Source organism: Alternaria infectoria (genome assembly GCF_024043175.1).
Source record: "Alternaria infectoria strain BMP 0036 chromosome Unknown scaffold_11, whole genome shotgun sequence".
Lineage (NCBI taxonomy): Eukaryota > Fungi > Ascomycota > Dothideomycetes > Pleosporales > Pleosporaceae > Alternaria > Alternaria infectoria.
In genome coordinates, this window is record NW_026250700.1 from 422756 (window position 1) to 449047 (window position 26292).

The window sequence follows — 26292 nt, forward strand, 5'->3', positions numbered from 1 at the left end:
TTTTTAATAATCGAATTCAAAGCAAGTCTTTGCTGGCGGTCTCTCTTTACGAACTTGTCTACTCGAAAACAATCCAACAAACCTAATTCAACCAACATGCCTAGCGTATCAACCATCCTCAAGGGCCTCGTTGCCCTGGCGCCTCTCGTGGCTGCCGCCCCCGCAAACTACGCCCGTCAAGAGATGGCTTCCATGTCGAGCGCTGCCGCCTCTGCCACCTCCTCTGCGCCGGCTGCCATCACTGAGACCGCTGGATCTGGTAGCGAAGCTGCCGCCGCATCACCGGCTGCAGCTGCACCGGCCGCAGCAGGAATGTTGAGCGATGTCGACATCCTCAACTTGTAAGTAGCTTTGAATCAACGACCACAATGAGCTGGATCTAACAGTCACTGCAGCGCTCTGACCGCCGAGCATCTCGAATCAGAATACTACAAGCAGGGTTTCGCCAAGTTCTCCATGTCCGACTTCATGGCTCTCGGTCTGAGTGAAGGTCAAGTCAAGTCCCTGATGGGCGTTGGTCAGACTGAGGCCACCCACGTCACTACTCTCCAGTCCGCCATCGCAGGAGCCGGCGCAAAGCCCGTCGAGCCATGCCAATACAACTTCGACGCCGCCCTTACCAGCGCCGACTCCATGGTCAAGACCGCCCGTGTCCTTGAGGCCGTCGGTGTCTCCGCCTACCTCGGTGCCGCTCCTCTCGTCAACTCCTCCGACATCCTCTCCGCCGCTGGTTCCATCGTCACTGTCGAGGCCCGTCACCAGGCTTTCATCCGTATCGCATCCGGCGCCGAGCCCGTCCCCGCCGCTTTCGACACTGCTCTCCAGCCCCGCGCCGTCTTCACCCTCGCCGCTCAGTTCATCAAGTCCTGCCCCGAAGGCTCCAACCTCAACATCCAGGCCTTCCCTGCCATCGCTCTCCAGAACCCCGAGAAGGCTACCGTTGGCCAGAACTTGAAGCTTGCCGACCCCGCTCAGCCTGCCGGTGCCTCTTTCTGCGCTTTCGTCGGACCGTAAGTCACTCCACACACTCCTTTACAATGAACCGCAATCTAACATCTCACAGTGGCGGCAACCAATTCACCAAGATCGCCGATGGCAACTGCATGGTTCCCCAGGGCCTCCAGGGAGAAGTCTACATGATGATCACCAAGAGCGAGTCCGTTGCCGATGCCGAGGTCCTTGCCGGTCCCTCCGTCATCCAGCCCTCATAGACGTCTTCACCCACATGACGAGACGAACTTTCAGAACGCATTGTCTTTCCCATTTCATCATCATCATTTCCAAAAAGAGAAAAGACAGGGGCTGAACGACCAAGGGGCCAGTGGGCGCGAGCAGAAGCATTACAGGAGCGAAGGGCGCGACTGTCGAAAGCGAGTATGTGTATATGGACGATTTACCTTTCCTCACAGTCGTTGAAATACAAGCGTTGATCTCAAGAACGGTTTTTTTTTCCTATTCATTTTCTTTCCTTTTCAGCATGTGGTCAATGGTGGACAGTTGTAGAGAGAGACAGAGAGCACGAGAGAAGAGACAACAGGATACCCCCAGCATGGAGGATGGCATGGTAACGGGTGAGCGTCGATTCCGCGAATCAGCTCAGAAATGGAGGTAATAATAGCAGGTATAGCATGAAATGAGAACGATTAACGATTTTCATATCTGGAACTGCGGTTGATACAAGTGACATGTCACAGTTTTTGCGACGTGGATTGCGACGTAGAGTGACGCGACTAAGTTGTCTTGCGACTGTGACTGTGTTGGTTTCAGCGTCCTCGCATTTTGTCGACGCTTTGGGTTTGGTGCGAGGTCTTAGTCGGGTTTGAGTTGGTCCGTAACAATGTGATTAATAACACGCCGTGACATTCAAACGCATGTGTATGTTTTCGAAGTTGCGGTGTCATACTCCATCTCTCTACCAGATCTCTAGGCTTTAGTTATGGCCGTAGTTGTACTGTAGTAATTTCAAGATAGCTAGCGGCGGTTTACTCACGGAAAGTTCGCACCTTCCGAAGATCAACCGTCCCCTTCCCTTTTTGGCCAGCTGGGCAGTTCGATCCACCAGCCACCTCGTTGCTGATTAGCCGTATGTCGGACCGGCTGCAAAGTGTGGGGATCCCACCCATTCCCCGCCTTGTGCGCGTGTGCTAGAGAACGTCGGCGGTGGCTAAAAAAGATATCGTCTCGATGGAGTGGTTGCTCGCAGTTTTCGGCTGCTTTAAGTAATAGTTGCGAGTTTGCTACGTTATGGACCTAAAGTTGAGATTGGGGATATAAAGGGCTTCGTCGAGTGGTGGTTGTCTTGTCGTGCGCCCTTCTTGGTATTGAGGTTATTGAGCTTGAGGGTGGAAAACGTCATACCTGCCTGCCTTTGGAGGAGTTGGGTCAAGCTCGTATCTGCGCTGCGCGTATCTCGTCAGCCCTTTTTACTTTTTACCGCTACTCTTGGCTTTATATCCCTCTGACTCCAAAGCTTCGACATCGGGCTTCCTCTTCATCCACATCGTCCCTTGGAATGACAATAGGTCGCAACTAGTCTGTCAACCGTCGCCATCTCAACAACCCAAAAATGGCGCTGCACCACCAAAACGGCACCTCGTCAACCTGCCTCGAGCAGCCCATCGAACTCCAAGACGTATCGAGCTATATCTCCAAACCTCAAGATGCACAGATCGCTAGTTCGAGCAGTACAGGCGGCCTGCGACTCTCGGATACGAAAGGTGCTCGGGAAAGCGACCCGATAGAGAATCTGCCGTCGCCAACGACACAAGCGCCAGCCAAATTGGAACGATGGAACCATCCACGATCGAATTTATTCAAGACTATGGCGGCGTTTTGGAGTTTCGTCGTCATGGGGAGTAATGATGCGGCGTATGGTGCTTTGATTCCTTATGTAAGTCAACGTCGTTCTTCTGAGTGTAGAAGTCGCGACTCTTGAGAAGGGGGAAAGAAGCGCGTGCTAACAAACGTTTTCAGTTGCAAGAATACTACGGTCTGACTTTCGTCGTCATTTCGCTAGTATTCTTGTCTCCACTCGTCGGCTACACAGCTTCCGCGTTATTGAACAACAGCATCCATCTCAAGTTCGGCCAGAGAGGCGTTGCGGTTATAGCGCCGACGTGCCATCTCATCGCGTACATCGTTATTGCGGTGCACCCTCCGTATCCGGTGCTTGTTATTATCTTTATGCTGGCTGGATTCGGGAATGGACTTGCTGATGCGGCGTGGAGTGAGTATCCTAATCTCTTCTTCTCTGTTCCGATAAAAGAGAAGGTGAAGAACAGAAAGACGGAAAATTTCGACTGACAATACAACGCACAGATGCCTGGATCGGCAACATGGCGAACCCAAACGAAGTTCTCGGTTTCCTCCACGCCTTCTACGGCGTAGGCGCCGTGCTATCCCCCTTGATAGCAACGACTATGATCACAAAAGGAAGCAGACTACCATGGTACACCTTCTACTACGTCATGGTACTGTCCCCTCCCTCATCCCTCCTCATTCCCCCATCTCTAACACCTTTAGATCGCAATGGCAGCCATCGAACTCGCCACCTCAACAACCGCCTTCTGGCGCGAAACCGGCGCCGCCTTCCGCGCAGCCAACCCGCGCACCAGCGGCACGAAAGACAACCGCATGAAAGAAGCGCTTATCCGTCTGCCTCACGCACGCGTCACGTGGCTGTGCGCACTCTTCCTACTCGGATACGTGGGTATTGAAGTTGCGCTAGGTGGCTGGATTGTCAAGTTCATGCTTGAAGTGAGGGATGGAGAGGAGTTTGCGAGTGGCATGGTGGCGACGGGGTTTTGGATGGGGATTACGGTGGGGAGGATTGTGCTCGGGTTTGTTACGCCGAGGTTGGGGGAGAAGTTGGCTATTACTGTGAGTCTTTTCATCGTTTCTTGCTCTCTTTCTTTCTGTCTTATCCGTACTAACTCAATTCCATCAGATCTACCTCCCCCTTACAATGGCCCTCGAACTCATCTTCTGGCTTGTCCCCCAATTCTATGTCTCGGCCGTCGCCGTAGCCCTGCAGGGCTTCTTTCTCGGTCCCTTGTTCCCGGCTGTAGTCGTCGCAGCTACGAAGCTACTACCGCGCCACTTGCACGTCGGTGCTATTGGCTTCGCGGCGGCTTTCGGCGGAAGTGGCGCTGCCATCTTCCCTTTTGCGGTTGGAGCTATCGCACAAGCCAAGGGTGTACAGGTACTACAGCCGATTATTCTGGCGCTGTTGGGCGTGATTCTACTGCTTTGGTTGGGTCTACCGAGGATACATAAGAAGGAGGAGTGAGATATTTGAGGGTGTTGGGAGGATTGTAGGCTCTAGAGATGTTTGCTGTGTGATGGAATTGGGATATGCAAGGAAGCTACTGACACGCTTTGCGAAATGGATAATTTCGGCCATCCTCGAACCAACAATTTCATACCCGCCAAAGCTTAGCTTGGTTTACCACCCCACACTCTTCCTCTCAATCTTCTCCTCTCTTTCCCTTGTCATCTTACCCTCCTTCACCACCGCGCCAATTTCCATCACACCTACCAATTGCCCAGGTATCAGCACTCGACGTCCCACACTCCCTACATATACACATATGAGAGACTTACCAGTCGAACGGCCCACCCTATGCATAGCTTTGTCCCACAGGTGGTCTATCGCATCGACCGGGGTATCCATTTCGTGGCTTTGCTCAACAAGCCTCCAGCTATTCCCGGATGTAGTTGGTGTGACGGCGAATAGTTTCGCAGTGTGGAGGGTGGTAGATGTTACTGACCTAAGGGCTGTGTGTATCTCAGTACGTGCTTTCCTTGCGGTGAAGATGACCTTGTAGCAAGTAGTGTTGTTGGAGCTTTCTGTAACGAGAAGAGGCGCAGTTTCTAGTTGCCGATGGCTTGTTAGCTGGTCGGTTTCTGGTTTTCAACACGCCTCATGCTTTATTCTTTTGTTCCATCTAAGTAAGACCTGTAGATGATACTACATGCGCACGTACCGATGATCCATCCCTTGACTGCTTCAGTGAACTGAAGTTGCTCCAGTTTGTCTAATCCTGCTGCTTTCGAGCTATTGAACGCGTGACTGTGCTTTGTCACAACATTGACCGTCGGTAGTGGCGCTTGTGTCTCAGGGAAGAGGCGTATCGATGGTTTCTTGATGGCGTATTTTGGCGGGGGCGCCGGTTCTTTGCTGGCATCGTTGCTCGCGGAGGTAGAAGTTTCGGAAGAGGAGGAAGGTACGAATGTGCTTCTGATGATTAGGTCGTTGATTCGGGCTCTGAGGTCGGCGATCTGCGGGATAAACATAAATGGAGTTGTCTGATTGGTTCTGGTGAGATCGAAGGTTTGGGTACGCGATGTTATGTGGAAGAAAGCTGAGAGGAAACATGTGGGTATCTGAGAGTTTGAACATGGCGAGCCTGGAAAACGTGGCAAGTGTCGTGGGTGCTGGGGGCGTTCGAGGGATGGTGCGCTGGATGCGAATGCTCCTGCTTCTGATGCGATTGAAGAAGGTACAGGGTACGGACCAGCCACTCGACTAACACATAGACATTGAATTGATGCATTATGAATCTAAAAGGGGAAAATACATTCTATACGTTCAGGGAAGCGACTTGATTACACCTTGACCATTCTACCTGCCACTCGCTGATTTTCAAGACTACAAGATCGGGCCCTCTTCAACTTATGGTTATTGTTTAGCCCTCGCTTCTAGTACGAAGCCACCTCCGCCTTATCTTTCTCTCCCTCGATCGTACCCTCCCTCTCTTCAAAAGCCTTGGCTAAACCCTTAGCCTTCTCCTGTGCAATCTGCATTCCTGCACCTGCGGCAGCTTTGAGTCCATCCGCCATGGAAATCGCAACCTGCTTCATCATGACCATAGTATCACCGCCTGCAAACACACCTCTGACACTTGTCTCGTTGAACATTGCGTTTGCGATCTTGATGTGTCCGCCCATCGCTGGATCCACTGTCTCGACGCCAAGCTGCTCGATGAGATGTTGCGCGCGATTGACCGTAATAGGCCTGTGAACGAGGAAACCGAGAGTGACTGGTTCTCCAGTCTCAAAATGGATTGTGACGCCATCTATGTGACTTGGGCCGTTGTTCACCATGCGAACGATCTTCCGCTCGTCGAGCGTTGCACCGAAAGCCTTTGCGAGCTTCAAAGCGTCTTGCATTGGCGCTTCCTTCTTGATGGGTCCGCTGGTAAACAAGGTAATTGAGACAGGTTCGAGAGGGACTGCCATTTGGACCATATGTGCGTATCCGGGATTATCGAAATCCAGTATGCCGACTGCACTCCCTCTTTGCTCGTAGCCATCGCAAGCTAGACACTGGTATATGTGGTCTGGCCAGTTCTCCCTGTAACCTGGAATATCAGGAAGGATATCTTTGGAGCCAGTAGCCAGGATGACCTTCTTGCCCTCGTATGAGTTGCCTTTGCTGTCTTTGACTTCGAAGCCGTCGTACAGGTCCTTTTCATCTGGCAACGACAGTTGTTTCTTAGACACGTGGGTGATGGTAGCAGATTGAAACCAGACGCTGTCGTATCGGGATTCGATCTGTTCACGGGCTATGCGGCCGAACTCTCTGGGGTTGAAGTGGTCGCGGGAGGCTACAGTATGCATGTGCGTGACACCTTCGTTGCGATACTGTTGGTTGTCGAATACGATAGCTTTAGTACGCGTTCTTGCGCAAGTGAGCGCCGCATTAAGTCCTGCGGGACCTGAGCCGATGATGAGTACGTCGAATATCTGGGGTCGAGATCGGAGCGCCATCTTGATGAGGCTTCAATATGTGGCTGTGGAGTTGAATGTATAGAGAGAAGAAATATCCTGAGTATCTGGGTACGAATGTGAAAGACGATGTGAGTTTGCAGTGGGTGTTGTGTTTGAGGTCAGTCGAACTTCCGGCCAGCTTTATACACCATGAGCACCAACTCCGCAACATAAAGCTCCGATGCAAGTTCGTTGTTCAGCATACTCACCATCAAGGTACAGGGTGTTCGGAACCTTCCAAGAAACGGACTGTATGGCGCATGGTATCTTAGCTAAAGTCCCCGATCAATACTAGAGGTGTAGTGACGGAATGTCTCCGAGAAAGTTTCCGGATTGAATCCTGCAAGCTCACCTCTCGAAATGTCAATACTCTACTTAGTAGCATTTCTTTACTTCGCTGTATGGTCTGTATGAGAACGCCGCGGTTATAATAACCCGTGGATAGCGCCCGTGGTGGGGAGGGGATGCCCAGGAAACCCACAGTTCGTCAACTATCCCCGGTGTAGCGTATCGCGCCCTGCTGCAGCGCCATTCTCAGACTCGAGTACCCGTATCTCATGTTTGATGAGCTGATGCAGTCAGGCTGTACGAAGTTGTGGTGTGGTGATGAAAGGTGAGGACGCGACTGCTCCGAAGGCGCCGTTGCTGCACCACGCTAGTATGAACCCCACATTGGCAGGATAACTACGCCGGATCCAATACACCTAACACCTGGGGATCACGCGTAAGGAATATATACCGTAGGCTTTCACATGCAGCGAAGGATGCTAGTTCTTACGGCTGAAGATACATCCGCAGCAAATAACAACGAGACCGTAACTACGAATTGTGTCCTCGCATCTACCAATCATCGTGTGCTTGATCTTGATATTCATCCGGATCTGGACTATACTCCCGTATACCATCCTCTCGTATAGTACTTCCCTCTCGCTCAGCTACGTCAAAGTTAGTCCGCCCCACTAGGTATCGCAATCATTTAGATGTATGGCAACAACTTACCTATTACCTCCTCAAATCTGACCATGGCCCCACCGAGGAAGTTCTCCATCGCCTCCAGAGGTGTGTAACAACTCTTTCCGCCTTCAGCAACCAAATCCCACTTGCTGCAACCAGAATCTAGGTACACTAGCGCTCTTGTGGAGTAGATAGCCTGTCTTTCGCCCTTATCGTCGACAATGGTCTTTGCACCAGTCAGGACTTCGAAATGGTGGTAATTGGGATAGTCGTGGCTGAATATGGCAGTAATGTGTCCTATGTAGACGTCAACTCTCCTGTTCCGTTTATATTTACTTCGCATAATAGGCCATTCATTACTCACGAATCGCTTCAGCTCGCAATACGGCGATGAGTTGACAATTTTGAAGCTGTTCCGAGACGCTTTCTTCAGGCGCAGCAGTCATGGCCTTCAGTAGAGTCCGATAATAAATTTTGTCCAACAAACCGAAGCTGATTTTGTAGTCATGTAAACCCTAAGATGTTTGCCCAAGTATGTCACTATTTCGATTGTTGATTGTACGCTTTTCTTCTGGAAGAGCCAAGTCGAAGCCGGCAAGTACTGTACAAGAAAGATGTAGACCATTCCCATCTGGATGAGCGTTCATGTGCATCGATCATGCCCTCATGTAGAACCCAGACAGCCTGGGTACCCATCTAAGAGGTCCCCAATTCCGATATGTGCCTTGGCATTATATCCTCGTCTCTCCATATCCAAGAGACATCACGCCGTGTTCGAATGGTATCGCCTCGTCTGCTGATTGCATCGGTCCACCCCATGTAACCACACCCCTCCCGTCCACCGAATATGAGCCTCCAACCTGCCATCTACATGCGCCTTCTCCAACCAGTTGGCCCCAGACCCCCTCATTCTTCCTGAGCATGACCTGGTTATAGCCATTCCTGGGATGCAGAACATGACCCCAAGTCGCTATGCCTAGACCCCATAGCGCGTAAAGTTCCCGGTCTTGGTCTACTATTACGTCTACATTCCAGGCCCCGCCGAGTTTCTTGACCCATTCTGTAGTTGCAGCAGGTGTGCAGTGCGATATTGCGACGAAGTGGATGGAAGTGTGCTTGTTCGCAAGGGTTCGGAGCGTGAGGAAGAGTTTCTCTGAGACTGTTGCAGCTATTAGAAAATGTCTAATTTCTACTGTTGCATCCGAATACAGCCTCTGGGATGATGACTACTCACAAGGGCATCCGCAAAACCTCAGGAACAGCAGTATAGTCGGCCGCCCATCGGCTGTAGGAAATTGTAACTTAGGATGGCTTTGTGCGCGGTCTCCTATGTTTGGTGGCTTGCGCACCGGGTTCTGCGGTGGTGGAGGTGTCGTCCAAGATTGTAGGGCTTTTGGTACACCCCATTGTACGTTTGCGAATGGGTTGGCGAAACCTGTGTCTCCTCCCTCGGCGCCATTTGTGTTCCCCTTCTTCGTGTTGCCATTCCCAAACAAGCCGTCGGTTTTTGGTAGCGATACACCGCCCAGTCCGGCTTTTCGGAGGGCTATCTTTGTCCCTAGAGAACTGAACATGTTTGCTGATGTCGTTCAGCGGTCGTAATTCGGATATATCGATCGGGGGCCGATCTAGATTTCCGCACGATTGTGTAGGGGCTACGCTAAATTATGAAGGAGTGATGCAAGTATTAATCAACCTGTAGGGGAAGCAGACCGGAGGCACTGTGGAATGAAAGAGATGTGCAGGAGAAGTCTCGGTTGTGCCGACATAGTGCTGATCATGTAGCCACGACGCGTCGCGGACCTTGCAGCTGAAACGAAGGGCGTGGCACGGACGGTTGGGGGAGGCGGAGCGAAACAAAGCGGCTACCGGATTTCGACTTCTGGTGGTACACAGCGGGTTCCATCCTTTGCGACTCGATATGAGAAAGAATAAGATGATAGTAATAACCATTATTACCAAGGTACGATAATGCCCAGGAGGCACGCTGTCACGTGTGAGGACGCTAATACCCATATGGGTAGCGCGGGGTAGGGATTAACTAGGGCTCCATTGATCGGCTCGCACATCCAACCATCAATGTACGCGTACCAAATGCATCGCTATCTAACTACAGGTCTAAAGGCGGTATAATCGTAAGCGGTAGTGACAGCAACACGCGTCGGGTATCCTATCGTACAGACGCCCCATATCTCCACGAACGCCATTTCCACCCCGCTAAACCTTCAGTACTATTACATTGTATCAACCACGGTGCCACAAAGTACGGCGCTCATCGCTTGTATGCAAAGATCGTCCTGCACTCGAGCAAGGTCTGGCGCTTTACACATTCTTGAACGATCTCTTCGTCTTCCCACCACCACTTCGGTTCGTCTTGAGCGTCGTCTACGAAGCTACCCCATATGTCCTTCCAGAAGGCCCGGCCGATGATCATGGAAAGCTCTTCGTTCACATTGGCAGTATCCGAGTCGATAGCGCACGGTAGCGTCATGCTCTGGTTGTCTTCCTGAACGAGCATCTCGAATCCGGCAGCTGTCAGCCAACTGGGGACCAGCGAACATGGCTTTGAGCATCTGAAGTCTCGCTCCAGATTGACGGAGAGTCTGTCCTCGATCCAGGTTCGCATCAATGGGCCGGTAGTCTTGCGTACCGGGGCAGCATCCATGATCCTGATCTCTAGGAAACCACCGGTAGCGAGCAGCTTGTGACATTCGCTGAACAGTTCCGGTAATATGGCAGAGGGTACCAGCGATGGCAACGTCGATGCTCTTATATGCGAGAAGTAGTCCTCTGGGTAAGGCAGTGGAACAGCACCAAGCTTGCGCACTGTCAAGTAGGATACGTTGCCCGGTAACTGAACACGTCGCTGGGGTTTGGTAGTGAGGAAGTGCACTGTTTGGGACGGATGCATTGCCGACAGTTGGTATACCTCAGCTGACATCGACCGTTAGAGATTGCACAGCAGCGTAACGCAAGGGCACAACATGGACTTACAGAGATTACCGTAGAGTTCAAGGATCCTCCCGGTGTTACATTCGGGCTTCGGCAGGGTCCGTTCCCGACCCAAATTCTGCATTTGGAACCCCGTCAACAGCCACAATTGTTTCTCGAGGACCAACTGTTTCTACTATTAGCAAAGGTCTGTGCAGAGTTATAACGACGACACGTACCTCCTCATCAACGTCTCCGCCTGTGCTCCACTGCCAATCTTCCTTCAGTCGGTCCAGGATGACTTTGGGACCGGCTCCCTCCATTCTCCGGATAAATCGTGTAAAACGGCCGAGGTCCGGTGTGGTATTCTGGGCGACTGCAACCTTCTTAGGGGTCAACCGCGACTGCAACTGTATTTCCGAAGGTACCCCTCGTGGAGTGAGACATTGCCATTGCGAGAGAGGCTTGCAGGAGACCTCGGAATTTGCGCCACCGCTCGCTTTTGAGACATGCTTAGCGTCTTCGTGTCCTTTCTCCTGGAAGCTGTCATGCAGCTCGAGTGCTTCAACTTTGGGCATTGCTTCGGTCTCAGCTGGTTGTGGCCACCTACAGACAATGAGCATAAGACCGACATTGGTGAAAATGTTACTCACCCGCTGTCAACCCTCTTCGCTCCAGGCATTGACATTGCCGCAACACTTCCATCCTCAAGGGTCTCGGAACTGGCACGAGTTCTGCTCGTAACAAAAGATTTAGGACTGATGCGGCTTGCTTGTGTTGCATCATCACTGCTATCAACTACCGGCGGAGTCCTCACCGAGCGCTTTCGGTCATCTGGAATATGTCTTCAGCACATGATCATGGTACGCTGATGCTTGATGACTTACGTGAGACGCGCGATCTCGTGGAGTCTGTCTTTCGAGAGGACTTTTCGCCTTCCAGCTCCGGTACTTCATCTTGTTGCGGATGCAGAGAATCACCGGATGGAAGTTTCGCAGGAATAGTACCTGTGTATGTCCAGCTAGGGTGCAGCGCGGGATCCTTGAGCTTGTGCGTGCGGGTCAAGTCCAACTCGGCCGGCACGGTCTTCGCCGTTCTCTGAGAATCTATGGTTTGTCCGGTTGATGGTCGTAGTATCCTGGGTTTTATACTCTTTGCCTTCTTCAGGCCTGAAGACCACCATTGCTCACGGTCGGTAGAGCCAGAGTTTGCGGAACTAGTGGACGTTCGTGAAGTATGGATGGAGTTTGACCTGATGGATCGCTCTTTGGTCTTTCGCTCCCTCCGCGCTCCAACACTCTCCGCCTCTTGATCCAGTGGTAAGTCGGTTGCGAACATGTTTGATCACAGTGGCGAGTCTAGCGGAGTGCAGCGGGGCCACTATAAGTCGATCTTTCAAGGGGTGGGAGCGAATGATCGACTGAAGGCTATCCAGCACTCAAGGCTAGCCGCACCTCTCGACGGAAAAGTAGTCAAGTACCTGTGTGGAGGGTGTCGCAACCGTAAAGCGAGTTACGCAACGGTCCCATGTTTCCGCGGCATCGAAACGCTGTCGCACCACCCGGACCGTGGCGTTATTGACCTTTTTAGGACTACTATCAGGGCTTCCCTAATCCGAACTCATGCGCTAGTGCCCTGCCGTGCTTCCTTCACGGCGCAAAACCACTAAGCGCACCGTGAGCTTTCGGGTTGTTGACCATACTGCTGGGGAAAGATACACCTACACGTGGTATGAGCGTGCAAAGCAACGCCTCTTCCATTCGGTTCTTCCCCGAAAAAGCAAATACTCGGGTTGTACAACAATTGCGACTGGCTGGCTTATCGGGCTCACTTTTCCAACTTTCGGTGTCTCCGCCCAAGGTTTTGCAGAACCGCTTGTGGCTGGATACGATTCGCACATGCCAACATGACGGCTGCTAGGTTGAATAACCGATATGATGCCGCCGACCTTGACTTGCACCCGCGGGCTACGAATTGCAAACCCAACTAGGCCGGCGATCACAGCTGATCCCTCTGATCAGTGCCGTAGGAACAAGGGCGGACACCGGTGCCATGGACAAAATCAGCTGCAAGGCCGCTGAACCGCCAGGGCGGAGTGAACTGTAAGTGATCTGCCCTTAGTTGCTGTCTGTGTTGTGACTGTTGTCAGAAGCAATCGGCAAGGGAGAGGCACAAGGTTCTACTAAGGCTTTTAGTCGCCCCGTCATTTTGCTGCAGATGCGGGAGGGGCACCAGACATCATCCCTTTGGCCAGTCATGATGCAGCCTGATCGACATCGGGCGTGCCTGACTAGCGTTAGCTAGGCTCCCCGGCCCCTGACTCGCTTCCGTCAAGCCACCAGAGTACGAGCCTAGACTGCCACACTCCAGCACGCTGCACGAGTCTCCGCTTCAGCTGCATGACAACGCTCCTGCCGCCGTTCAATTCACTTGTACTACGCTTGCGGCGGCCGTCCTAGGTTGTCATGCCGTCACTCCGTCCAAAAGCTTGTTAGATCGTGCTTTTTTCCCTGCCGCGCCGCATGCCTACCCTCGTCGTTCCCACCCATCCCTTACGGTTGATATCACATCGCCTCGAGTGTGATGTATAGCCAGCTCGCCCTGTCGTCGATACTTTTCATTGCATTTCTGGAAGGCCCTTTGCTTATGGCCCCACCTTAAGCGATCGCATTGGCGATTGATCAATACCATATACCTTTTCGTTCCGAATCGTTCATGTTTGCTTATACCGGACGTGCGTGACACAAATATAGTCAACGCAGGGCTATCTGCTGCCGATCACTGCATCTCTTATACTGGAGATTGAAACCCCCAACTGGCGGCCAACTTCACGTCTGCAACATGGAGTCCATACGTTCCTCAATCCACTCGTTCAACATCTACGTCGGCCGGTCGACTTTCGGCAGGATATTCCGTCTCTCTGGTTGTGGGCATGTATGTTCGACCCTTGTAGTAATATCTCAAACATGACTGACTGTCTCCGCAGAAAGATGAGATCCTGCATACGAAGTTCACCACCGAAGTGCGGGCAGGACTTACGTCCTTCTTCACAATGGCATACATCATCGCGGTCAATGTAAAGCTCTCGAAGGATCATGTCTCGCAAAAATACTAACGAGCCTAGGCTACTATCCTCGCTGATACAGGCGGTAATTGCGTGTGCAATGATGCCACAGACCCTCTGTGCTTAACGAACACGGAATACCTCATTTGCAAGCAGGGTAGGAAACGTCCTTACTCTCAACAACTTCAGCTGATCCAAGCTCAGATTTGAACCGCAACCTCATCACCGCTACAGCTGCCGTAGCCGGCTTCAGCTCTTTCCTCTTTGGGTTCTTCACCAACATGCCCGTGTGTCTTGCACCGGGTATGGGCCTCAACGCATACTTCGCCTACCAGATCGTCGGCTTCCATGGCCAAGGGCTCATCTCCTACAACCTTGCGCTCACTGCTGTCTTTGCAGAGGGCTTCATATTCATCTTCTTGTCCTTGATTGGCATGCGACAATGGCTCGTCAAGATCATACCAGTATCGCTCAAGATCGCCGCGGCATGTGGTATAGGACTCTTTCTTGCAGAAGTCGGACTGAGCAACAACGCGGGCATTGGTGCCATTGCGGGCTCAAAGAGTACCCCACTTGATATCGCGGGGTGTCCTGATCAATACAAGGATGAGTTTGGCTCATGCACAAGTCACAAGATGACTTCACCCACTGTAGGTCATATGATGCCGGCTCACCAAACATTGCTAACATATCTTGCAGATGTGGCTAGGCATCCTTGGTGGTGGTATCTTGACAGCCTACTTGATGACATACAAGGTCAAGAGCGCCATGATCCTAGCTATTTTGCTTGTGTCGATCATTTCATGGCCGTGAGCTTTTTTCATCATCTCAGTCAAGCTCAGAAGGCTAACATGCATACAGACGAGGCACTTCAGTCACTTTCTTTCCCTACACTGAGGTCGGCGATAACCGCTTCGAGTTCTTCAAGAAGGTCGTGGACTTCCATCCCATCAACCGCACATTGAACGCCCTGGACTGGAACGTCAACGCAGCACCTGGCCATTTCGCACTCGCTCTTTTCACTTTCCTATATGTTGACATTATCGACTGCACAGCTACGCTCTATTCGATGGCACGTTTCTCAGGGGTGGTGGATGCAGAGACCGGAGACTTTCCGCGATCAACGATAGCCTATTGCACAGATGCTTTCTGCATCTCTATGGGCGCACTTCTCGGCTGTTCACCCGTCACGGCCTTTATTGAGAGTGGAGCAGGAATTGCAGAGGGCGGGAAAACAGGACTGACTGCCATGACCTGTGGTGTCTGCTTCCTCATTTCGATGTTCTTCGCACCTATCTTCGCTTCGATCCCACCATGGGCTACTGGAAGCACTTTGGTTCTCGTAAGTCACCTGGCACCACCTCCATATTGCTAGCGTTAACGTAAATATAGGTTGGTTGCCTGATGATGCGACAAATCTCCTCCATCAACTGGCGATACATCGGCGACGCCGTCCCAGCCTTCGTAACTGTAATGTTCATCCCATTCGGATACAGCGCAGCCTACGGTCTTATTGCGGGCTTGATGGTGTACACAGCGCTCAACGGCATGATCTATTTGACAAAGCTTATATCCGGCGGATACATCGTTCCCGAAGACGAAGATAATCGTGAATACTGGACTAGTAAGTTTCATCACATCGCGCGTCCCATCTCGCCGCACTTTCCCATCATCAAATACCAGCCGCTAACTCAGGAACCCAGTCAAACCCGCCGGCAGACTCCCCTGGTTCATCTCCGCATCCCAGAACCTTGCCGATCGCGTGCGGGGAAACGACAGGAGACAAAAGTCCCCGGATGCGCTCTCCATCCGAAGCACGGAGTCGGAGTGGAAGTACCATGATCGCATTGGCTCGAACGGATCGAATCGCGAGCTCGACTCTGTCGTCATTCAAGCCTTGCCCACTGATCCTCGTCGGGAGAAGGTTTTCAGGTCCATGGGGAGATGACGGCGCCTGTGATTGGCAGGGGAACTATCTTGTTGATTTAGAGTTTCGCGCTTGTGAAATGAAATACCACGAGTCATTTAACACTGCGTTCGAGGCTACTATTTTCTGCCCATGCCGTTATTTCGATGTCATGGCATTTGATGATTAGAAAACCACATTGAGCACTGGTTCGACGTCGGTGCATCCCGCACGTATGGGGGTGGTATGGACTTTGGCTCACGATCTCTGGGCCGGGTCAACGCCTTCGCTCGACTTTTGGTTCGGGTCCGCGGCATTGATACTAGTCTAACTTTGCTCCAACCCTCCCTCTTCCCCAACCTCATTCAGGCGACAAGAAGCAAGAAAGTAGCACTTTGCCCAGCCAGGGAAACTCAGCGAGACACTAGGCAGTCTCTCCGAGATCGACTCATTACTTTCTTGCTTTTTTGCTTCTAGCCTTGCTTGCCACGAAAACGAGATCTACAAACTCTAAGGTTGGCGCAATGCCTTCCGAGCCGCGGATTCGCAAGCAGCACGGCTGGGGTGCAGATCACTGCCCTGTAAGAAGGGGTATGCAGCGGCACTTGACGCGTAAGTAGAGCACTACCGCTTGTCTAACAACAGTCCGCAACCGAACGTGCATTGTCTGATCATGCCATCATCGAAAGTGTCGGCGCGTCTTTATCGATAGTAACCAAAAAGCAATTCAACTGACAATTCCAACTCCACAACGCCTCTCGTGTATCTGAGGAAAACGAATTGCAACTACCTAGGTACCCTTTCCCAGAATAGCACATGCGTGCGGGACTCGCATTAACGTCGACTCTCTCAACTCTGGTACGGGTCTGCGGCATGTGTACCCAGCTCAACGTCGAAAATCACATTGCTTTTTGTAAGGCTGAAAAAGACAGTTGTATGACATCTCGGTAAGTAAGCATAAGCTTGCCTCGCTTCCACCGTCGTCGTCTTCCCAAAGTGGGAATACTCCACACCCATCGCAGAAACCCAAACTAACCCCAGAGTGTGTATAGCGACCTCTTCTCGTACCCACTCTCGCTTCTGCAACACCAATTCGCGTCTGCACGTCTTTCTTTTCCCTTATCTCAACTCAACACAGCATGCCGCCATCGACCTGCCACACAGAGCCAGTAACGTAGCTCGCATCGCTGCTTAGCAGGAACTGGATGATTTTCGCTATCTCAATAGGGTCGGCGCGTCGGCCGAGCACGGCGTTGTTCGGGAGTTGGAAGCCAAGTTCTGTATCGAGGGCGTCCATGAGGGGTGTGTTGACAAAGCCTCTAAAGTAGCGTCAACGTCAGCGACCGGCTCTCCTCTAGGGGTACTATTGCGCGCGCGAGGACGACCTAGGAGAACACGGAGAGAGTTCCTTTGAGTGGTGGAAAGATGAACTTACGGTGCGATGGCGTTAATGCGGATTCCAGTGTGCTCCTGCTCCCTCGCAGCAGCTTTTGTGAGCCCAACGACGGCATGCTTCGAGGCGCAATAGACGGAGCAGTTTTGCTTGCCGACAAGCCCTGTTATCGACGCAGCGTTCACGATCGACCCGCCTGGCACACCTGAACTTGCCACACGCATGTTGCGCAGCTCGGCTGACATACAATTGAACGTGCCTCGGACGTTGACTGCGAAGACGGCCTCGTAGTCGGCGGCGTCGAACTTCGCCGCAGTTTCGAGTCGACCTGAAATTCCTGCGAGGTTTACTGCGCCTACATTATGCTCATGTCAGTCAAAGCACTCATGCAGATGTCGACTTCGCCAGACACATTCATGCCTTGAAGACAGAACGTTGACATACCGTCGATTTGCTTCAACCCAAACCTCGTTGGCGCATGCGCCAGCCAATGCTCTACCTCTTCCCTAACTGTAACGTCCACCTTCGCCCATATCGCACTCGCCCCAAGTTCTCTCGCGAGCTGCGACACTGCTTCTTCGTTCTTGTCCCCCAACGCGACCTTTGCGCCGCTTCCAACGAGTAGTGTAGCCGTCGCACGTCCGATACCTGACCCTGCCCCGGAAATAGCAAAGAGCTGCCCCTTGATACTATAGGGGGGCCCAGACCATCTCTTCTCTTCGTTTGAGGATGGGCGCGGGTCCTCAGGCATGGTACGGTCGGGCGATGATGATCGTCTGCGATGGAGAGTGCGGCAGGGAAGGCGATAGGGATGTGCGCGAGTGCTAGACTCGGGAAGATGCCGAGACGACGTTATCGTGGCGGCTTCTGTCTAGAGGTATAGCTGTTGATTCGAAACGTGCGAAATGATGATGTGATGACCTTAGCGATAGGTATATCTGTTGACGTTCGGCGCCTATTCACGCACGGGAAGCTGTGAAGTGTGGTGGGATGCTCGGCAGCATTCGCGCCTTCAGACCTCGGGATGCCTGGATATGTATGGGCAGGCGCCATGCGGTGTGTTGCAGCACGACATCTTGTGCTGGACGGCGGTGACGATGCACACTCTGATGCACTGCAAGTGTGGTGGGCTCAAGGCTTGATTGGGCAGTCTCATGCAGGTCGAGAACTCCAGGCGCCGTGCTATACCGTTGAATGGATTGTGTAAGAATTTCGACAAGTAGAAATCAAGAGCTTGTTCGCGCTGGATGTCACGATGCAACTTGGCTGTGATATCGTGGCTGTCTCACGTAAGCCAACATGGGGTGCAATTCGTATCGCGTTGCTCAGGTTTGTCGAACGCATACTACTATTTCTTGACAAGTAAACATTCTATGAGATAATGTGACCTTCTAGCGGGGCATTGCCTTTAGTGGTTGTTCTGGTGAATGCGGCATGAATCTAGCATCCTAGGTGCTGTAGGGCTAACGACATTATCTCCAGGCTTCCAAGGTTCTCGGGCCACACGACGTCAAATCACAACTCTCTCACAACTCATACTTCACCAACACATCTCTCGCCTCCGCAAATTCCCTTTCAAGCACTCCCTCGCGTCCCTCTCTCACCCGTATCTCGCATTCAAAATCCTTCGGCGTCCTCACAATACCATCCATAAACCCAGTGTTAGGATCGATGTCAATAGGCTTCCCAGGCTTCTCTTTGAACTCGAAGGCCCAAAGTAGTTTCGCAATAGCAATGAAGAGACTGCGCTCAGCAAGATGCATGCCAGGACAAATACGACGACCAGCACCGAACGTGAAGTGATCTCGTGAGGCAATGTCGGGAGATGCTGCGTACTGAGCTGAAGTGTGCGTACGCGTTTCGTAGCGATCAGGATTGAAACCCGACATTGGGGATTCACAAGTGTCGACATCGCATGGGCCATGGTTCAAGGCCCAGACGTTCATGAGAACAGTCGTGCCCTTCGGGATGAAGTAGCCGTCAATCGTGTCATCTGCTTCACATTAGCCACGGTTGATTCATAATCCGAGCGGAGCGAAGGATACCAGCGGTGGTAGAGCGCATTATCAAGGCCGCAAGAGGTCTCCATCGCATGACCTCCTTGATAATCTGCACGACATAGGGTAACCTCGCGACATCGCTCCACCCGGGCGATCGCAAGCTTCCCACCACCTCATCAACATGCCTGTGTGCTCGTTCCTGAACATCCGGATACCTAGCCATCGCCTGAATGAAGACTCGTATAGCAGACGCCGTCGTGTCACTCCCGGCATCGATCAGCGACCCAGCAAAAACATCCAAATCTCTTCTCGTAAGATCAATCCCCTTCTCGCCCTCATCCAGCACATAGTCATATACAGTCGCCGCACGCATACCCCGTTTCCTCCGCTTCAACACCGGCTCCGCCATCTGCGTAAACGCTGCATTAACCGCCCTCGAAGTCTCCTCGCTCTTATCCTTCCAATTCTTCCAGCGTCCAGTCCATATCCTCTGCGGCACATGTACCAACCACGGTAGCAAATCGACCGGCGGTGTTGCACCAACCTCAAGCAACGCAACGTACTTGTCAAACCAAGCCTTATACTCCTCCAGCTGCTCCGCATGTCTCGTTCTTGTCCCGTAAACCAGACTCTTGATAGTGCTATTCGCGAACCTCAGTGTATGCCCCATGAACTCCTCGGGCTCTTTCACAAAATCACACAGCATCTGGCTAGCCTCCGCGTCCACAAGTCCGATGTACTCTTTCTCTACTTTCGCCTCGTTGAAACACTGCGCCAGTAACTTGCGGCATAACCTCAGTTTCTCGCCCGACGGCATGAAGACGACTAGAGGCATATTCGCGGGATCGCGCGCGATGTACTTTGTTGCAAAGACGAAGGGTGGGCGGCTGCTGTATGTCGTTCCCCTTTTGTCGATGAGCTCGCGGACGAGGCGCCGGGAGCTGAGGACGATGGTGGTGGTGTGGAAGAGCTTGAGGCTGTAGATGTTGCCGTATTGGGAGGCCCATTTTGTGAATTGGAATTGGGCGTTTTTGGTGGGTATGGAGAGGACGTTGCCGAGGAGGGGGAGGGGGCGTGGGCCTAGATGGGTGGGTTAGCTTTGGGATAGGATGGGATAGGATGGGATAGGATGGGATAGGATGGGGTCGGGGATTGGGAGGGAGGTACCGGGTGGTAGATGGGCTTCTCGACGTCCTATTCTGAGGATGTAATAGAGTCCTATGACTGAGATGGCGATGCTTATTGCAGCTAAAGTACCCATGGTTCAGATGTGGGTTAAACACGTTGTTGTCCCACCAACAAGGCAGACTGAAATGGCATCGAACCTCGCCATATATACCCTTTGTTTCTTCACTAGACGTATGATCGCTCTCTTCTACATGCAGGCTCTGGTTACACGTCTGGCGGGGTAAGTTGCATTACCACTGTGTCGGTAGGCAATAGACACCCATGACCTGTTGTGTGAAGTCCAATCGCATGATGAGACCGTACACGGAGACATCGATCGATAAATAATGCACAACCGCCAAGGCATGCGTATGCCAACCATTGTACGCGAAACTCGTCTCTCCGAAGCGGTGATTGGCGGTCATTCGTGTAAGCAGGAGGCACAACGAAAACAGCCTGTAATGGTGAGTAAGCCACGCTTCTGCAACAACTTTCGAGAAGATGTAATCAGGAGACTTGAAATGTGGAGAGTAAGAAATTATCTGGTATTATGCTTGAACGAGAAAAGTAAAGCAGCAACCACATCGTAGACATCCATCATCACTGCGATAGCACCCTACAACAGCGCACCAGCAAACGCCGACATGACAAGCATCCCCAGCATACCCACCGCAGTCTTCGACACACCCACATGCACCGCAGCCCCCGTATCCGGCTTCCCATCCTCACCCGTCGCATCCGGCCCACTGCTACCCGTGCGACTCGCACCACCACTAGGCGTGCCCGTCGCACTCGCAGTATTATTCCCCGAGCAAAGGATATCCCTCGGATTAACCCCGTTGTCCATGAAGCAAGTCCGCAGATCAGCAACGGTCTGTTCGTAGCTGAGACAGTAGTATCCGCAGGAGCCATTAAATTCCTCGACCGGTGCGTCTTTGCAGCATTGTTTGAGTGCGGAGGACGTGTTGGACGCGACGCCCGTTGTGCTGCCTACGCCGCAGAATATGTCTTGGGTTGGGAAGACGGAGAAGTCGGCTGTGGTGCACGAGGTGCTTGTTGCGGTTGCGGCGGCGGAGGAGGATATGAGGGACATCTTGGAGAGATGAAGGTGAGGTTTGCAGGTTGGGTTACTGGAGTGGTGGTTAGGAAGGTGGTGTGTAAAGGATGTTCAAGGACTTACATTGGGTATGTTTGAAGGTATTGTAGTAGTCTGGCAGCGAGTACCAACGTTCTCTCGTGCAACTGGAGTGTACAGGTAAGTAGTCGGACAATTGTTAGTGATCTAGCAAACAGGGACGATTAAACGGTCAAGAAATATCCGCAGGGCCAGAGCCAGTGCCAGTGCCAACGGCTTAGCGCACGTCACACGATGCTTCCAGCAAGATCCATGAGGCCATGGCTCTGCCCTGTTCTGGTTCCAAGGCCCAGTTGTTGACCTGAGGCAGTGGCGCGTTGCTCGGAGCGGTGGCTCGTGGCTCCACTTGGTTGCTCAGGGGACCCGCGTTCGACAGGTTATTTTTGGAGTCGTGACGGACCTTTCGGCAGCTGCGTGCCGAGGTGCAATCACGGCGTGGGCCGTTTTCTTGCTTGGAAGACATGTTTGTATGAGGGCCTATGGCAAAAGCCGAGGTTGTGCTGTCGCATCGTGTTGTTGCTTGTTGAATCTGGGGATTTGGGAGATGCCGCGCGCTTTGGCTTGATGAGGATAGCGTGGCGTATGGCTCCGAGGTCACGGCGAGAAACATGCTGCATCCATGATCGTGCTTACTGAACCAAAGTTTATGTCGACTTCATGTAAAAACTTGCTCTTGGAGTCAATTGTGATGCCTATAATATATGCAACGAAGTTTAAATACCCTCTTTTACTCGAGTCCAGCCAACTCCATCTCGGTGGCAGCGTACATGAACGCACCAGCACCCTTACCATCGTTGGTCAGCGTCTCAACACCGGTGTAGTACTCGTACGACGCATCGCCCTTCAAACTTCCCACAGTAACCGTGCCGGTGAAGCTGATGGTGCCGTTCTTCTCGTACTGGATGAACTCGTCCAACATCAGATCCCACGCCTTGGACGCAGTCTCCTGGTACTTCTTCTCCAACAACCCGAGCCTGACACCCTTCATGTACGCGTAGGTGAACATGGCGGTGGCGCTCGACTCGATGTAGTTGCCTTCCCTTCCAGCAAGCTCCGGGTCCATGAGCAGCCACCATCCGCCGCTGGTGTCTTGCACGTCGTTGATACCAGAAGCGAGCGTGACGAAGTAGTCGACGAGCTTGGAGTAGCCCTTGTGTGTCTTGGGGAAGACCTCTAGAACCTCAACAAGCGCAACGAAGTACCATCCTAGAGCACGGTCCCAGACGTATGGGGAGGCACCGGTCTCTGGGTCAGCCCACACAGTCGATTTGTCCTCGCTGTAGCCGTGGTATAGAAGGTTGGTTGTCTCATTTCGGCAGTGCTCCTCGATCAGATCGAATTGCAGCTCGATGTCGTTCCAGGCTGTGATGTTGTTGGGCTCGAAGTACGATGTGTAGGTCGCGTAGAAGGTATCAGCCATGTAGATGCCGTCTAACCACATCTGATTCTCATAAGTCGGGGCCCTGTGCCAGAAGCCACCGGTGGGGGTGCGCGGCCATCGGTTCAGCTGCTCTCGGAGACCCTTGGCCGCAACAACGTATTTCTCGTCCTTGCGTCCTTCCGAGTTCCAAAAGTAGAGGATGTTGTTGCCAAACCGGATGTCGTCCAAAGTGTAGTAAGTGGCGTTCCAGCCCTTGATGGTACCGTTCGATGTGACAACGGACGAGACCGCCTCGGAGGCATACTCAAGCAGAGCAGTGTCGTTTTGCGTCACAGCGGCTTTCTGGATACCTTCACGAATGACGGAGGAGACGTAGTGGTTGTCGACCTTCTGGCCTTTGGACAAGAAGGAAGTAGCCATCCATGTCGAGTACGGCTGGGTGGAGTTCTTCGCCGCGACGGCGGTGGTAGCCAAAGCCAGGGTAAGAGCCGTAAGATGCATGGTTGCGAAACGGTATTATCGACAAGCTAGGAATATCGGAAACAAATCGAGGACCCTGAGTAGACGAACGGGAACACCTGCGGATACTTTATCTGACACCGTTCGCCCGTCGCTCTTTATAGCCACTGCGCGGCGTCTGTGGACATTGAACATCTTCTCCCCAAGGCTGCCACTACTGCAGTTGATGCAATCTAAATCCATGTTCATGCAGCCTCAAAGCGCCCCGGTCTCTCCACCTTGCGGTCCTGAGCGCCTGGTTGAGAATTTCCGCGAGCGGACGTTTGCCCATCATCGACGAAATTGGGAAGGTCTGGCCATGGTCCCTCGCTTGGCAGCGGAGAAATTGGTGATTGGAGATGTAGTGGCGATGGGGCCAAGATAGTCAGCAACCGTAAGCTGGAGGACGAGGTGCAGGTGAGGGATCGGAATATCTCGAGTGACATGAACATCCGTGCTTGTCCAACCTTGCAGCGACGTTGGAGGAACGCTTCTCCTTTGCGGCGTGGAGGCGACTTTGATCTGGGAAGGAGCTCACCCTGAACAGGCTGAATGGTCCACACTGGAGTGGGTCTCCCTGCACTAGCGGAGTCAAGCATCCTAAGTCCGCGGGACGTTTCTTGCGCACTCCTTGTCACTGCGCTAATAAACGCCCACTCTCTAACCTCTCGTCAAGGGTAGGAGAGGCCCAATACTCTGGGATGCCTTCGTTGTGCAGTCAAATGTGCTGATGATTACTCAAGCTTAGTCTCACAAACATACAGCCAAGCGTTTCTTCAAGTACCTCCACTGGCCCTAGCGCTCTACAAATTACCGACAAGCAAGAAGGATGAAAATCGCTGTACATAAATTTCCGACCACTTGAACGCATCCATATGAGAGCTTGTTGCGTAGAGGACGGGGTGGTCTTGCGCCACCCGCAGGCGGCGCTCAGTCGCTCCTCACACATAGAATCTTCCGGGCCACGATTCCCAACTCTGACGATACATACAGATTTTCGTCTTGGACAAAATTGTGTAGGAACTGATATGTAAGATCAACGGAGTCGATTTTGTCCCCAATCCAACGCCATGCCTGGAGCTCACGCTTCGCGTGACGACTTGCGTACTCCCCACCTATAACGTATCCTTCTTCACGACAGACCACCACCGTCCAAACCTCATAATGCCCATATCATATCCTTTCCACCAGCAATATCCCCAAGAGATCGCCCATGTCGAGCCCAGAATGACCGCTAGACCAACAAGATTGGAGTTCTTCCACGACCAAGGCTCCTGTCCCTGCCGTAGCGTTAGCTACCAACCAGCACTGTAGTGTAGTTAAAGTCTTACTCCTGTGCCCTTCTCTCCGCCCACAATCCCTTTCTCGACATCGTCTGGTTGCGCAACAGCCTTGATCGAGTTGAGGGTGAGCGAGAAGTCGCCTTCTTGGGTACCGAAGAAACTACTGATCGTCAATTGCTGTGAAACCGTGATTGCGTGGGGTGAACAATGTTACCTTCTCATCATGATGCTAAACCGCTTGACGTTCTTCAAATCCAATGGCTTTGCATCGTTCTTCTCTTTCCCGCGATACTTAGGCTTCATTGCACGCCATGGCACGAACAACCCAAGCTCGCTTTGCGATTCAAAGTCGTATTCCCAGCTGATAGTTGATTGCTCCCGTCCATCTGCCATAAGCGGCAGAATCTCGTCTTTGAGCGTTAGTGTGTACTTCTTGCCGTCGTGTTTTCCTAGATCGAGATAAATGCCATCGTAGGTAGATAGATCCCAGGTGCGATCCTCGCCGGTAGTGCGCTGACTGGCAAAGCCGGCGCCGCCCAGAGCGGTGATGTCGAGATTGCCGTGGAAACGCGCGGAAGAGTCGTTGATGGTAAGGTAGGACTAGTAATCATACATTAGTTATCAGATTATTTCATTCATCTTGAGAGATGGGTTTTACCTGAGACGCTCCTCCTCTCACACGGTCATCACTGTCCGTCCAATCCGAAGCTTTCCAACCTCTGCACGCGCATGCATTAGCTTCAAAGCGACAATGCATTACTCAAACACTTACTTATCACCACCAAAAAGAACTAGCTCTTTCTCGTTACCCATTTTTGCTGAAATGCGATAAATGTTGATTGTGTTGATGGTTCCAACTCTCACAAACCCTGGAGATGTCCAAATGCAGTAGTGACCTCATCGGCAGGGGTCCGTGCGGCATCTCACCCAAGCACACTCATTCGTCTATCGACCAAGCATCCCCATACCACTAGCCATAGCGCGTATTCATCTCAACCCAAAGTGGTCCTACAGATTACCCGAAAAACATGGATTTCCGAGATGCCTCGCGTATGGGCGATGCAGATGAATCTATACTAGCCGAGCCGTACCGACCGTTCTACAAGATATTTGGAGGTCAGCCCATCTTGGTAAAACAGTGCGTGCAACCTAGTTTACGTGATCCTCGTTCAAGCCCTAACATGCGCTTTAGAAATAATGACTACGATCGAGTAGCCTTCAGAGAGAGGCCATTGATGGGTGTGCTGCTGTTCGATAACGTGTCTTCGGATGCAAGGGATCATGCTGCGAATGAACGAAGTATGCCAGGATTTGATGAAAGTACAGGAAGATTGCGTAACTAACGGATATAACAGCTTTCCTTTCGTGGCTGAAGCTTAGTGTGTACATGGCCATCGTGTCTGTTGCCATCGTCATGTCGTTCCATCTCAAGTCAGAGCCCACTCCACTTGGTAAGTCAATAGCAAAATCTGGTCACATCATGCTCACAACTCTGTACAGAAAAGCGTTTCGCGTTGCCACTAGGAATTGTCTTCTGGCTTCTTTCGATCGCGTGCATGTTGTCTGGGTTGTCGAACTACATCAACACGGTCTCGCGGTACAGCACGCGGCGGGCGCTCGTGCAGACAGGTTGGAAGACGCAGGTCGTGTTCACCGTGGTGTCAAGTGCGATCGTTGCGACGTGCATATTGTTTCTCTCTACGAATGCAGAGAAGTAAATCGTGTTTGATAGATTGTATCTTGCGGATGCTTTCAATGCAGTATGTGAAATATCATGATGAATCGTTACGCCTATGCTAGTGTTTTACT

General features: G+C 52.2%; 11 protein-coding genes across 11 annotated transcripts; 4 read left to right on the plus strand and 7 right to left on the minus strand.

The window, feature by feature from the left end:
- Nucleotides 1–96: 96 nt before the first annotated feature.
- Nucleotides 97–1211, plus strand: J4E92_007017 (uncharacterized protein; the record flags this gene model as incomplete). The annotated part of the gene is made up of 3 exons (XM_051498381.1): nt 97–341; nt 396–1010; nt 1064–1211. The coding sequence occupies 3 exons, from the start codon at nt 97–99 to the stop codon at nt 1209–1211; spliced, it is 1008 nt and encodes a 335-aa protein (XP_051351315.1).
- Nucleotides 1212–3335: 2124 nt separating this feature from the next.
- On the plus strand, nt 3336–4288 carry J4E92_007018 (uncharacterized protein; the record flags this gene model as incomplete). The annotated part of the gene is made up of 3 exons (XM_051498382.1): nt 3336–3470; nt 3523–3879; nt 3947–4288. 3 exons carry the CDS (start codon nt 3336–3338, stop codon nt 4286–4288), a joined length of 834 nt encoding a protein of 277 aa, XP_051351316.1.
- A 1412-nt stretch (nt 4289–5700) lies between these two features.
- J4E92_007019 (uncharacterized protein) lies at nt 5701–6771 on the minus strand (the record flags this gene model as incomplete). The annotated part of the gene is made up of 1 exon (XM_051498383.1): nt 5701–6771. One exon carries the CDS (start codon nt 6769–6771, stop codon nt 5701–5703), a length of 1071 nt encoding a protein of 356 aa, XP_051351317.1.
- A 1685-nt stretch (nt 6772–8456) lies between these two features.
- Nucleotides 8457–9299, minus strand: J4E92_007020 (uncharacterized protein; the record flags this gene model as incomplete). Its single annotated transcript, XM_051498384.1, has 2 exons — nt 8457–8884; nt 8960–9299. 2 exons carry the CDS (start codon nt 9297–9299, stop codon nt 8457–8459), a joined length of 768 nt encoding a protein of 255 aa, XP_051351318.1.
- A 698-nt stretch (nt 9300–9997) lies between these two features.
- On the minus strand, nt 9998–11994 carry J4E92_007021 (uncharacterized protein; the record flags this gene model as incomplete). The annotated part of the gene is made up of 5 exons (XM_051498385.1): nt 9998–10659; nt 10720–10843; nt 10896–11262; nt 11310–11490; nt 11544–11994. The coding sequence occupies 5 exons, from the start codon at nt 11992–11994 to the stop codon at nt 9998–10000; spliced, it is 1785 nt and encodes a 594-aa protein (XP_051351319.1).
- A 1503-nt stretch (nt 11995–13497) lies between these two features.
- On the plus strand, nt 13498–15668 carry J4E92_007022 (uncharacterized protein; the record flags this gene model as incomplete). The annotated part of the gene is made up of 8 exons (XM_051498386.1): nt 13498–13590; nt 13643–13732; nt 13781–13877; nt 13925–14370; nt 14420–14529; nt 14582–15062; nt 15113–15344; nt 15424–15668. 8 exons carry the CDS (start codon nt 13498–13500, stop codon nt 15666–15668), a joined length of 1794 nt encoding a protein of 597 aa, XP_051351320.1.
- Nucleotides 15669–16755: 1087 nt separating this feature from the next.
- J4E92_007023 (uncharacterized protein) lies at nt 16756–17770 on the minus strand (the record flags this gene model as incomplete). The annotated part of the gene is made up of 4 exons (XM_051498387.1): nt 16756–16945; nt 17062–17215; nt 17267–17374; nt 17404–17770. 4 exons carry the CDS (start codon nt 17768–17770, stop codon nt 16756–16758), a joined length of 819 nt encoding a protein of 272 aa, XP_051351321.1.
- A 775-nt stretch (nt 17771–18545) lies between these two features.
- J4E92_007024 (uncharacterized protein) lies at nt 18546–20280 on the minus strand (the record flags this gene model as incomplete). The annotated part of the gene is made up of 3 exons (XM_051498388.1): nt 18546–19012; nt 19065–20099; nt 20277–20280. The coding sequence occupies 3 exons, from the start codon at nt 20278–20280 to the stop codon at nt 18546–18548; spliced, it is 1506 nt and encodes a 501-aa protein (XP_051351322.1).
- Nucleotides 20281–22048: 1768 nt separating this feature from the next.
- On the minus strand, nt 22049–23203 carry J4E92_007025 (uncharacterized protein; the record flags this gene model as incomplete). Its single annotated transcript, XM_051498389.1, has 1 exon — nt 22049–23203. One exon carries the CDS (start codon nt 23201–23203, stop codon nt 22049–22051), a length of 1155 nt encoding a protein of 384 aa, XP_051351323.1.
- Nucleotides 23204–24315: 1112 nt separating this feature from the next.
- On the minus strand, nt 24316–25296 carry J4E92_007026 (uncharacterized protein; the record flags this gene model as incomplete). The annotated part of the gene is made up of 5 exons (XM_051498390.1): nt 24316–24480; nt 24532–24643; nt 24698–25083; nt 25142–25202; nt 25256–25296. The coding sequence occupies 5 exons, from the start codon at nt 25294–25296 to the stop codon at nt 24316–24318; spliced, it is 765 nt and encodes a 254-aa protein (XP_051351324.1).
- Nucleotides 25297–25511: 215 nt separating this feature from the next.
- Nucleotides 25512–26201, plus strand: J4E92_007027 (uncharacterized protein; the record flags this gene model as incomplete). Its single annotated transcript, XM_051498391.1, has 4 exons — nt 25512–25621; nt 25676–25782; nt 25839–25934; nt 25984–26201. 4 exons carry the CDS (start codon nt 25512–25514, stop codon nt 26199–26201), a joined length of 531 nt encoding a protein of 176 aa, XP_051351325.1.
- Nucleotides 26202–26292: the final 91 nt, after the last annotated feature.